Source organism: Eurosta solidaginis, chromosome 1, assembly GCF_040869045.1.
Source record: "Eurosta solidaginis isolate ZX-2024a chromosome 1, ASM4086904v1, whole genome shotgun sequence".
Classification (NCBI taxonomy): Eukaryota; Metazoa; Arthropoda; class Insecta; order Diptera; family Tephritidae; genus Eurosta; species Eurosta solidaginis.
In genome coordinates this window covers 116,216,194-116,229,862 of record NC_090319.1, presented here as the reverse complement: position 1 = coordinate 116,229,862, position 13,669 = coordinate 116,216,194, and the positions used below count along the sequence as shown (strand labels likewise).

General features: G+C 37.6%; 1 protein-coding gene across 5 annotated transcripts in view; it reads right to left on the bottom strand.

The window, feature by feature from the left end:
- Positions 1-13,669, bottom strand: part of bon (tripartite motif-containing protein bonus) — a 162,506-nt gene that overhangs the window by 22,574 nt on the left and 126,263 nt on the right. For 2 of the 5 annotated variants that reach the window (XM_067759731.1, XM_067759732.1), the window contains exons 9-10: positions 11,617-11,977; positions 11,350-11,527 (exon numbers count right to left, since the gene is read on the bottom strand). In XM_067759731.1, coding sequence (XP_067615832.1) covers positions 11,350-11,527; positions 11,617-11,977 — 539 coding nt within the window. The remainder of the gene's footprint in view (positions 1-11,349; positions 11,528-11,616; positions 11,978-13,669) is intronic. The other 3 variants (XM_067759734.1, XM_067759733.1, XM_067759735.1) reach the window with 3 other exon arrangements.

The following is a 13,669-nucleotide window of genomic DNA, read 5'->3' as shown; positions in this document are numbered from 1 at the left end:
TAACGCCATAAAGGTGGACCAGGGGTGACTCTAGAATGCGTTTGTACGATATGGGTATCAAATTAAAAGCATTAATGAGGGGTTTAAAAGGGAGTGGCCCTAGTTGTATATTTGAAAGCCTTTTTAAGATATCGACCAAAATGTGTCGGGTACCGCTAATTTATTTATATATGCAATACTACGAAGAGTATTCCTGCCAAGATTCCAAGGGCTTTTGATTTCGCCCTGCAAAACTTTATCATTTTCTTCTACTTAATATGGTAGGTCACACCCATTTTACAAAGTTTTTTCTAGAGTTATATTTTGCGTCAATAAACCAATCCAATTACCATGTTTCATCTCTATTTTCATATTTGGTATAGAATTATGGCATTTTTTTGATTTTTCGTAATTTTCGATATCAACAATATAGGCGTGGTCATAGTCGGATTTCGGCCATTTTTTATACCAATAGAAAGTGAGTTCAGATAATTATGTGAACTGAGTTTAGTAAAGATATATCGATTTTGCTCAAGTTATCGTGTTAACGGCCGAGCGGAAGGATAGACGGTTGACTGTGTATAAAAACTGGCGTGGCTTCAACCGATTTCGCCCATTTTCACAGAAAACAGTTATCGTCATAGAACCTATGCCCCTACCAAATTTCACAAGGATTGGTAAATTTTTGTTCGACTTATGGCATTAAAAGTATTCTACACAAATTAAATGAAAAAGGGCGGTGCCACGCCCATTTTGAAATTTTCTTTTATTTTTGTATTTTTGTACCACCATATCATTACTGGAGTTGAATGTTGACATAATTTACTTATATACTGTAAGGCTATTGAATTTTTTCTTAAAATTTGACTTTTAAAAAAATTTTTTTCGTCATCCGATTTTGCTAATTTTTATTTGGCTCATACACAGTAATGTGAGTAACGTTCCTACCAAATTTCATCATGATATCTTCAACGACTGGCAAATTACAGCTTGCAAAACTTTTAAATTACCTTCTTTTAAAAGTGGGCGGTGCCACGCCCATTGTCCAAAATTTTACTAATTTTCTATTTTCCGTCAAAAGGTGAACCCACCTACCAAGTTTCATCGCTTTATCCGTCTTTTGTAATGAATTATCGCACTTTTTCTCTTTTTCGAAATTTTCGATATCGAACGGACGGACGGACGGACGGACATGGCTCAATCAAATTTTTTTCGATACTGCTGATTTTGATATATGGAAGTCTATATCTATCTCGATTCCTTTATACCTGTACAACCAACCGTTATCCAATCAAAGTTAATATACTCTGTGAGTTCTGCTCAACTGAGTATAAAAATTCCATTGCTTAATGAAAGGGTTAAATGACACTTAGCTCACTATATTAAATATAAACACAGATATGAGTGCAATGCCCCGAATTTTTCTTTTACTTTTTCTAATTTATGGAGTGAGCTTTTATATTAAAAACTGTATTTATTGTTACATAAAACTAACAATTGAAATATTTATCTGGAGTCTGTATATTTCCGTTTTGAGTTGAGTCGTTAGGTTTGTACGTTTACTGTTTGCAATAAAAACCGATATAAGTTAGGCTGATATTTAAATCAAAATCTACAATAAAGGCTTAAGTCGATGTAAGATGTAAGTGCACATATTTTAAAATTTGCAATAACCCACAAAGTTATTGAAGTGCAAAAATTTCTTGTAATACACATACGTTTAAAAAAAGAGTTTGTGCCCTTTATTAATCTTACTTTAAGCCATCTGATTCACGAACTGTTGATTGAGTATCTGTTTTAAACTTTTTCAAATATGAATTTAAACCGTAAATATTAATTTGCGGCAAACTTAGACTTAAGACTTAGGAGGTTATTAGAAAAAAGCACAGAATTTATACCTCATTTATTGGCAATCTATAAGCACAAAAAAATGTATAGCTAAGCAGCCGGTTCCGAGAAAAGTGAGTGTCTGCTGGCTTGAGACCAGTGTTGCCAGAAAAAAAAATATTTGGGGCTAGAATCTAAAAAAAAAAGCTAAAAGAGCTAAATTTCTTCAAAAAAAATCTAAGACCTGTTGCAAAAAGAGCTAAAGTATAGGTATATAGAATGTTATGTTTATTATTCTATATTTATTAATTAAAACTAAAAAGAACAATGTCTTCTCTTAAAAGAGAAAGTCCCAAATTAAATTATGCGTTGAAATTCAAAGTATTACTAGACGTTGGCTGTAGTTGCTAAAACTCAGCTGTTCTATGATGTTGCCACATATTGCGGTAGGGTTCGATTTGGGTAGTCACTACACCACCCCCTTTCCAGAAAATCCGCCGATGTGCTGGCATCAATACTGGTGGCTTGTGTTATTGCTGCTAATTCATCTCAATCATTATCGTGGATATCTTTGGGGTATTTGTTAACAACCAGATATGGCCTGTCGTAAGGTGCTTTCAGCGGCTTTTTAATTGTATCGTCGCGTAGAAAAACATGGCTGCATGAGGGCAGATCCTGGGGAACAAATACCCCATGCTGTGACGTTTGTATTGGTCGAACGGTCTCGAAATGCCGTCATAGTTTTCGTAAAATATTATGTTGGTTGTTTGGAAATTATTCCTTGATTTGTGTTTGCAACTGCGTTTGCGTATGCGTATGCGTTATCGATTCTTTGCTTTCAAAGTATAAGTTTGCTTTGTTTTTTAAATCCACCAACACGTCGTAGTGTCTTAGGAAATCCGCACCTATTATAGGATGCGCAACGTCGGCGATTATGAAACACCACTGAAATGGCCGTCGTAGGCCGAGATCTAATGTTATCTGTCGTTTGCCGAATGTATTAATTGTAGTATTGTTTGCAGCAACCAGTTTCATTGCGTTTGGTTGCATACTCTCACCGTGACGTTTCGGTACAACCGAAACTACGGCGCCCGTGTCGATGAGAAATTTCATTGAAGACGTTCTGTCTCAAATGTAAAGGCGGCTGGAGTTAATATCCTCCTCCGACATAGCCGCTTTGTACGGAGGGCTGACTAGTTTTCCGAAAGCTTTGGTGTGAAAGCGCATGGTGGCCGACACCGTGTTGCATTCTTGCCGAAAATATGATGATACTAACAGATATCGCGGTTTGTATCCCGTGTGTCCTCACTGCGTGAGCTGGTGGGTCGTGCTTGTTGCCGAGGCGCTCCGATCCGTTGCTGTTTATACGTTACCTCCCGCTTCTCTAAACGATCTAGCCTATCCACCAACTCTGACATGGCTGCTGTTACATCGTCACTTGGTTTGCAATGGGTGGCGAGGAAATAATGTTGCTGGCATGTGCCAGTACAGCTGAATCGATTTCAGCTGCCGATCCCTCCTCTGCTACAGCGACCGTTAGCCGCCGCGCTCCTTCTTTTCCCACCATCTTGGCACGGAAAGCTGCTGCCTTGAAGTACAATTGGAAGCACAATTGGATGAACAGAAACACACACATGGCGTCACAAATTGCAGAACAATTAAAAGAGCAACAGGCACGCATAACATTACAACTCGAAGTACAGGAAGAGCGTATCTCAACGAAGCTAGAGGCACAGGAAACAAAAGTCTCATCGCAGCTGGAGGTTTTTAGGGAACGACAAGATAAAATGGAGGCCGAGATGGATGCTTTGAAAGATCGTACACAGGAGTTGCAAATAAATCGCCCAGCAGTTTCAGCGAGTAATCCAAAGGTAAAAACACCATCCTTCTGTTCCTTTCCAGGTCTTTAAGCTACAATTTGAGAAGACCGCAACAGTAAACAACTGGAATGCTGAAGATAAAGTCGCTGCACTCTTCGTAGCCTTGAAAGGACCAGCTGCCGAAATCTTACAGACTATTCCAGAGTACGAACGGAACAGTTATGACGCATTGATGGCTGCTGTAGAACGACGTTACGGAAGCGAACACAGGAAACAAATCTACCAAATAGAATTGCAAACCCGCTACCAAAAATCTTACGAGACTTTGCAGGAGTTTGCTTCAGACATTGAAAGATTGGCTCATCTTGCAAATGCGGACGCACCTGTGGAATACACTGAAAGGGTAAAGATTCAGTTTTATAAATGGCATACGGGACGTCGAAACAAAGCGAGCTACATACGCAAGCGAAAAGCAAACATTTGCTGAAACGGTATCCTATGCACTGACTCAGGAAACAGCGTCACTTTTGAGTAAGCCCGCATACAAAGCTCATCGCGTGGAAGTGGAAAGGCCAGACTGGGTAGACAATTTTGGAAGCAATAAAAGGAACGCAGCAGAAAAACGATGGTGGCGTCAAATTCTTTAAATGTGAAAAGCCAGGGCACATTGCACGTTATTGCAGTACCAACCCTAACAGTTCCAACAATGTGGGTGGTTGTAAACAGAGCTGAAGGAGATGAGCAAATCTCCAAGTCCACTCAATCGTTAAACTAAAGAGAGTCAGCCGCAAGGGGCGACAGCTGGCTCCCTCAATTGAATGCCCCATAATCTCTATCTCGCAAATTGGAAGAAGGCCAAACAATCTTACTGTCGGAGGACATGTGGATGGAAAGGAACGTTTACTGACTGTAGATACGGGTGCATCTCATTCCATCATTCGAGCGGATTTAGTCAACAAGAAGATAAGACCATTGCATGGAGCAAGATTGCGTACAGCCACTGGAGAAGACAGCACGGTTCTAGGAGAAGTATCATGTGAAGTCGCAATTGGGAACGTCACGGTAGTACACAATTTTATAGCGGCAGAAATTGTTGATGAAATCATAATTGGAGTGGACTTCTTAATCGACCAGGGCATCAAGATCGACATGCAAAGCAAGACGATGCGATATAAAAACATGGATGTACCACTTAATTTCGGCTACGAGAGAGGCTACAGCAGTAAGCGAGTGCTGGTGGAAGAGTCAGCAAATACCACCAAAATCCGAAGCAATCATCTGGGCAAAGGTTGGTGGAGATTGTGGGGCAAACAAATTGTGGGTTGTCGAGGCAGCAAACAAATCAACACCGAACATACTTGTAGGAAAAACCTTGGCTATAACAAAACAGGATGGACGTATCCCGGTACGAGTACTCAATGAGTTCAAGTCACCACTCAAACTGATCAGAGGAGCTATTTTGGGAAGATGCCAAGAGGCTGAAGTAATAATCAATTGTGAACAGCTCCAGGAAGAGGTTTCAACTAGCAATATTGATCTTTCAGATGACATCATGCCATGGACAGAGGGACTAGAGGAAGACTATCAGAGTAAGGCAAAGCCACTGCTCCTAAAGTACGGGAACATATTTGACCAAGATGGCTCCAAACCAGGCCCCACCAACGTTGTGAAACATCAAATTGGCACTGGAGATGCGAGGCCGATCCGTCAAGCTCCACGTAGTGTTCCACTAGCGAAGCGGGAAGTTGTGAGTCAAATCATACAAGAAATGAGCGACAGCGGCGTCATCGAACCATCAGCTAGTCCATGGAGCTCACCTGTTGTACTTGTGAAGAAGAAGGATGGGAAAATGAGGTTTGGCGTGGACTACCGCAAGTTGAACGACGTCACGAAAAAGGATAGCTACCCATTGCCAAAAATTTACGACACTCTGGACTCGCTCTCTGGTACGAAATGGTTTTCCACACTGGACTTATAAAGTGGCTACTGGCAAGTGGAGGTGAAGGAGGAAGACAAAGAAAAAACCGCCCTGAGCGTCGGAGATGGTCTTTGGCAATTTACAGTAATGCCTTTTGGACTTTGTAATGCACCAGCTACTTTTGAGAGACTCATGGATCAGGCATTGGAAAACATGCTTGGTATACCTGGACGACATCATCGTATTGGGCAAGAACTTCGATGAACATCTTAAAAACTTGGAGGAAGTTTTCCAGAGAATAGCTGGCGCTGGTTTGAAAAGGTTTAAAAAGGAAGTAAATTATTTGGGTCACAAGGTAACGACAGAAGGTATCCGTACAGCGAATGAAAAGATAGAGGCAGTAAAGGATTGGCCAAGACCACAGAACTTGCATGAAATAAGAAGTTTCCTTGGGCTGTGCACATATTACCGGCGATTTGTACCAAACTTTTCCAGCGTAGCCCATAGCCTCCATGAGCTTACAACAAAAAAATAATTAAAAAAAATTGTTTAAGTTAAACGGTTTTATTGAAAACAATACTTATATGAAGTAATAATAATACGAAAAGCTAGAAAATAATTAGGTAGGTCCTAGGTACTAGTCATCACACTCCTTATCAATCTATGGCGTTGATCAGACAATTAAATAAAAGCGTTGGGCGCGTGAAATTTCTAAAAATGTGACTGATTAAGGTTCAGTTAGTTTTACTTATGACTATCAGTAGAAATATGACGCGTCCAACGCTTTTATTTAATTGTCTGATCAACGCCATAGATTGATAAAAAGTGTGATGACTAGTAACTAGGACCTACCTAATTATTTTCTAGCTTTTCGTATTATTATTACTTCATGTAAGTATTGTTTTCAATAAAACCGTTTAACTTAAACAAATTTTTTTAATTATTTTATTTTCAAGTTTTTAGTCTTTATTTAATTGTCTATTATTTCTCATTCTATTTAGTTCATTTAGTGACTCATTATTACAAGGACTCTTTCCTGACAATTTGTTACAACATAAGTCCTCAATACATAATCCTTCCAAAGACTTTACTCGACTCTGCGCCACGTATGCTTGTCCCTCCTCCAACTCCAAAATATTTTGATGTCACTTCTACCGGACTGTATGCAATATTTGTTCCAAATATGAGCCAAATCGGGCCACAAATACGATTTTTGCCAATATCTCGATCCATGCGCCACCTAGCGGCGATTTTCTTTCAAAGGTCGTTTTCTATACTTGTAGGTATTAAGTGTTCCAAATATGAGCCAAATCGGTCCACAAATACGATTTTTGCGAATATCTCGATCCATGCGCCACCTAGCGGCGATTTTTTTTCATAGGTCGCTTTCTATTCTTGCATGTATTATGTGTTTTAAATATGATCCAAATCGGGCCACAAATACGATTTTTGTGAATATCTCGATCCATGCGCCACCTAGCGGCGATTTTTTTTCTTATTATTGCATTGTCATCGGGTTCTGAACTATATTCCAAGTTTCATGCTTGTAGCTTATCGGGAAGTTACTTAAATTTCAATTACAAGATTCGTTCACAACGGCCGTGCAGTGGTGCATGCGGCCATGCGGCCTGTCAACTCAAGCTAAATAAAACCGTTTAAAAATAAAGCTTTTGAATGGAAGAAGGAGCAAGAAGTGGCTTTCCAAACATTGAAAGAGCGTTTGTGCACTGCCCCAATGTTGGCATATCCGATTCCAGGAGCAACCTTTATTCTAGACACAGATGCGAGTGGATATGCTATAGGAGGCGTTTTAACACAACTGGTCGATGGACAGGAGAAGGTAGTTGCATACTACAGCCGTTCGATTGGAAAACCAGAGGAACTCTTGCGTTACACGGAGAGAGCTGTTGGCATTGGTAGAGTGCATTAAACATTTTCTCAAATACCTCTACGGCCTGCGATTCCGCGTCAGGACAGATCACGCAGCGTTGAAATGGCTTCTGCAGTTCCGTAATCCAGAAGGACAATTGGCACGGTGGATCGAGCGGCTACAAAGCTATGACTTTTCCATTGAGCATCGGAAAGGTGGTACCCATGGGAATGCCGATGCAATGTCACGAAGACCATGTAGTTTGGAATGCAAGCACTGTTCAAAGGCCGAGGCTAAAGAAGGCATTATAGATGTCCGGCTAACGGCTATAACGTGTAGGATGAATAGGACAAGGAACAACTAAGAAAGTGTCAGCTAGAAGATACAGATCTGTCACATGTTATGTGCAAGGGCTCGAACGAAATGAAAGATCAAACAGAGAAGAGATGTCAGCAGAGAGTCCCATTGCGAAGTCATATTGGGCACAGTGGAACAGTTTAGAATTGATATCCGGTTGCTGGCATCGAGTATGGGAGAGTCAGGATGGTCAATGCAAGAAGAAGCTGATAGTTGTTCCCAGAAAGAGGATTCCTGACGGGCTCAGCGAGCTGCATAATGGTCCAAGCGGAGGTCATCTTGGAATCACGAAGACGCTCGAGAAGATTCTATTGGGATTATTGCCGTCAGTCGATCACTGAGTGGATTGCAAACTGCGAGGTTTGCAGCAGAGCGAAAGGACCCAGAACCCGAAGTCATGGCCAGATGAAGCAATATAACTCAGGTGCGCCATTTGAAAGGACCGCTATGGATGTCACAGGTCCATTTCCTACGAGCAACTGCGGAAACAAATATGTACTGTTGGTTACGGATTATTTCAGCAAATGGCCAGAGGTATACCCAATCCCAAATCAAGAAGCGGAAACAGTAGCATAAGTGTTTATAAACAATTGGGTTGCAAGGTATGGTGTACCAATGGAGTTACATTCTGACCAAGGCAGGAATTTCGAATCAGCTGTGTTCCGGGAAATGTGTAAATCATTGGGAATTCGAAAAACACGGACAACTGCATTGCATCCTCAGTCCGATGGTATGGTGGAACGATTCAATGGACCTTCTTTGACGTTCAGTGACTTATTTAAGGAATATAAATTTACCCTCAATCCTTGCTTACTTTTGAATACATTCACTAGCATTAACAAATTTGTTTCCATTCCTTGTTTCATCCAACCGACATTATATATGGATATATAAGAGCACTTGGAAGGTTAAGGTCACTAAATTCTAGTAGTGCTTTACAAACATAGTATAGATTAAGTCCTCTGCATATGTTCCCTTTTATTTGCGTTAATGTCCCGTCCGTTAGCCAGGACTTACCAATTTATAGGTATAGGTTGGTATCTTCAGAACAGAGTAGGGCATTGACATTGAAACAATACTATACTAGCTTCACTCGGCGTACGTTGTAACGCCCGAGATCGAATGAATGTTGCGTTATTTTTTCTGTTTTGCTTGTTGATAATTTAATTTATTGTTCAGTAAATTGAATTAAATTTTGTACGCATATTTGGTGAAATTTTCCGTTAAAACATTTTATTGTAATGCATGTGGGTACACAATAGTTTTGGTTTACTCGTTCGGTGCAAAGATAAACAAATTTTTTGCCGTTCCAACTCTAGAGCAAGCAACATATAGCTGGCCATGGGAAAAGCACAGACTCTCTAAATTTAATCCTGCAACAGTAAGCGATTGTCCTTGTGCTTTGTTGATTGTAATTGCAAAAGCAAGGCGTACAGGAAACTGTAAGCGCTTAAAATGGAATGGCAAATCTGTAGGAATCATTAGGGATCCGTGGTATGAGCACATCTTCACCTTTGCTTTTACCGCTGATGATTGTTGCTTCGATTACATTCGGCATTAATTTCTAAACGCAAAGTCTGGTTCCATTGCACAATTTTGGTGGGTTTAAATTCCGAAGAAGCATGATTGGTGAGCGAATTTTCAAAGTTGATATATGCTCAGGCATTCCTTTTGGTTCTAAGGAGTTTAGAAATTGAATTGGATAATTCACAATTTATCTTCATCTGTAACTGTGTCGATCGATTTATATTTCGCCATTTCACCATGAAATTGGTTTTGAATGCGATCATTGATTTTGTTAACATGATCATTTTTAGGAGCTAAGATAGTTCGTTCGCATAGCCAAAAAACAAAAACATTTAAATTTAAAATTCTTAATTCTGAAATATGAAATATGAAAAATATGGATAATTCACAATTTGATCTTCATCTGTCGATCGATTTATATTTCGCCATTTCGCCAGGAATTTAGTTTTGATGCGATCATTGATTTTGTTAACATGATCATATTTGGGAGCTAAGATTGCTCGTTCGCATAGCCAAAAAAAACTTAAATTTAAAATTCTTTATTTTGAAATATGAAAAACCTTCGTCTTGATCGAAGGAACCTATATCCGAAATTTGGTGATGATTGAAGTGTGGGAAATACGTATCCAAAGGGAAAACACACAGAATTTGATTTTTATAGAAGATGTAGACAGACTGAAACAAAAAAGTTTTTTAACTGCGGCAGATTACTAAACGTCCAAAAAGCATAACAGCCAAACTCAACAATGCAGTCAAACTTTAGGTGTTAAAATAACTTAAGTTTGTACGGCAGTCATAGTTCTGAAAAATCCCATTTGTAGGGAAGGTGCCACGCCCCCTTTGATAGTTCGTTTGCATAGCCAAAAAACAAAAACATTTAAATTTAAAATTCTTAATTCTAAAATATGAAAAACTTTCGTCTTGATCGAAGGAACCTACAGCCAAAATTTGGTGATGATTGAAGTATGGGAAACACGTTTCCATAGGGAACACACACACAGAATTTGATTTTTATAGAAGATGTAGATAGACTGAAACTAAAAAAAATTTTTAACTGCGGCAGATTACTAAACGTCCAAAAAGCATAACAGCCAAACTCAACAATGCAGTCAAACTTTAGGTGTTAAAATAACTTAAGTTTGTACGGTAGCCATAGTTCTGAAAATTCCCATTTGAAGGGAAGGTTCCATGCTCCTTTTTTCCCCATTCCACATTTTACTGGAGGTGTTACGACTTAACTTCATATAGCTCCTTACCAATTTTCATTATCCTACCATTACTATATCCAGTATAATATATTCCATTTGCTTGGGAGGTGCCACGCCCCCTTTTTCCCAATTCCACATTTTCTTGGTGGTGTCAGGGATTGACCTCATATAACTCCTTACTGAATTTCAATGTTCTGACATGTATATCTTCAAAGTTATGTAGTACCAACGATTCCATTTGTATGGGAGGTGCCACGCCCCTTTCATATATCGAAATTATTTTTAGCCTAAAACCTTCCCGTTGATCGAAGGAACCTATAACCAAAATTTGGTGATGATTGAAGTGTGGGAAACACGTTTCCATAGCAAACATACACACAGAATTTGATTTTTATATATATATAGATTAACAATATCCATAATGACCTTCATGTGATACCCGAATAGTAAAAACGTATTGTAGGGCTACCCCTGATCCATGGCAAGATATTCAAAACCATCATCCACCATACTCGAATTTCAATCTGAACGCGGAGAGGATATAATATCTAATTTAAATACAAAGATATGTAATGAAGATATCTTTAATAAACAAATTATTGTAAGAAGTGTCTAAAACTCATTAAAATTTATGAATGTTTAAAATCAACAGACGAATAAATCATTTTGAATTTCGGCGTCACAAGATTAGCGGAACATAAATTTGGGAGTTTGACTGTACTTATGGCTTAACACTTTATAACCTAATTACTTACTGCCATCATTTAACAATGCCTTACATTTTTCATATTTTTTCAAAATGATTAAAGTAAAACAGGTAAGTCAATTTTCAATTAAACTTACCCAGCTGTTAAGATATTCCATTGAGTAAGATATTAAATGCGAATTACCACTTACTTGACAGAATAGGTAAGTATTTTTGAAGATAAGACGCACGTCTGATACAAAGCCAGCAATATCTTTATAGTGGTTTGGGCTAGATGGGTCCAATCTTGTCCGTATGACATCCAAAGACATAGGGCTACGTGTATTAAACAAATCAAAAATAAATTATTGAAACAAAAGAATAAGAGCGGAATTCATGTAAGAAATTGTAAATAAAAAACTCACCTGGAAATGATCTCATAATAGGCTGTATTGGTAGGTGATTCCGGCTCGCGGAAGTGTAAGCTCTGCTCATATTGACAATACAATTCGAGACAAATGCGTTGCATAATCTGTAACTCAAGTCGACTTAGTTCGCCGGGTACTTTATGTGTATTTTCAGCATTATTGGCCAAATCTTTTAGGTTTACACATAAAAGACATTGCCAACTTTCGCTTTCATCTGGTAACGAACTGATAGCAGGTATATGACAATTCTGATGGAACACTTTTGGGCACTTGTCGCAGCACATTAGCTCTCCACCATCAAGACAAACAGCACACCAATCTTCGTTCGGATCGTCTTTTTGATCATTTTTATTATTAACTAATTAGTTTTCAGTTTATTCGAGTATTTTGTATTTATAAGGTAGTTGGATTAAATATTTTTGTATTTGGTATACGTATAGATGTATTTGGCAATAATGATTAGTATGCATTATTTAAAGAGACGAAAGTAATTCGATTACGATACGATACGATTTTATTTGATTCGAGATATGTTTGAAAAAGAAACAAACAAAGCAGAGTTACAGATGATTGTAGAATAACTTAGAAATTTACGAATGAAATATTTAAATAAATTTATTAGTTTTTGTGCTATTGATATTGTTGTGAGATATATTAAACTGTAAGCGAATTTAAGTTTTTTTGGAGCAAATTCGTTGGAAAGTGTTTATGTCAATAGTCAGTCAGTTTTTCAGCAAAAGAGTAATACTTCAATCAACAATGAATTAAATGAGAATAAAACCAAATATAAACTATATTTATAACCTTATAAGATATATAACCGATACATTTCGCAAAGGCCATAACCAACATTTATTTCGGAGCAGCGGTTTTCACAGGTATTGGAATTATTTATTACATTTATTTAGTACAATTTGAAAGTGTTACTACCAATAAAAACAGAAGAGTTATGCCATTTTTACAAAGCCATGCAGTGAATGTGAAAATGAAATGTTCTTTGCTTCTCATGTAAAATTTTATATTTGTTGGTTAGGTCCTTTGTAAATTAAAATAACGATATACAAAATGCCTCATCTGCCGAGCATCTGAACGAGTTAAAAATTTATTTTCTTTAAAACCGTCCCTCGTTAAATGCATCCGGTAATGTCCAAAGTTAAGTACAAAAGAGAGCCACAAACTGAAATGATGCTATTAGACATGATAACAATAGACAAAAGCTAAGATATTGTGGGAACGATCGCTCCAGAACAGGTAACATGGAAAAACGTTTTGAATGCCATCATGATTGATGCTTTGCGTTGTGGAAAAATATTGCTGGTGACATTAATGTAATAAGCGTAAAACTCTTTTCTTTTTCACTGGAAAATTTTTGGAACAGTACATTGGGAGGTGATTCCAATTGAAACTGAATAATTATTTTTACTTAGAAGAAATTTTAATATATTTGTGTGGAAGCGTATTTAAGGAGTCCCTAACTAAAACACAGCTAGTGACTCATAACAAACTCTTCAATGAATGATAAAAAGTTCCCAGATTTAGATGGATACACATTTTCAAATTGTACTCATAACATTATACCCACCCAGCATTTAAATGATTTCATTTTGAATTTTCCTTCCTCTAAATACAATTTGATTACTCCTGGTGACTAATACTGAGTTACATACAATAAAGCAAAAGATATAATCAAATATGTTTCCTTTTGAAGATCAAAAGAAGATCAAAGAATTCGGGTTATTTTAAGTTTTCATAAAAACCAGGTACGTATAATAATTATTATTTTCTTTATTTCGACCAAAAAAATCTGTATGTTCTGAATACTGCACAATAACTTTGGGTATATCACCATATTTGACTTTGCATCATCTGTTGGAATCTGTAATGGTGTTTTATTTGTAGATTTTGATCCAAAAAAAAAAAATCAAAAATAATTTTTTCTTTTGATTTAAGCTTTTTCGAATCAAAACAATAAAAAAATTGATTATAATAATTGGATCACAAACAAAAATGTTCCCTGATTTTTAAAATTGTGATAACTAAAAAAGTTAGT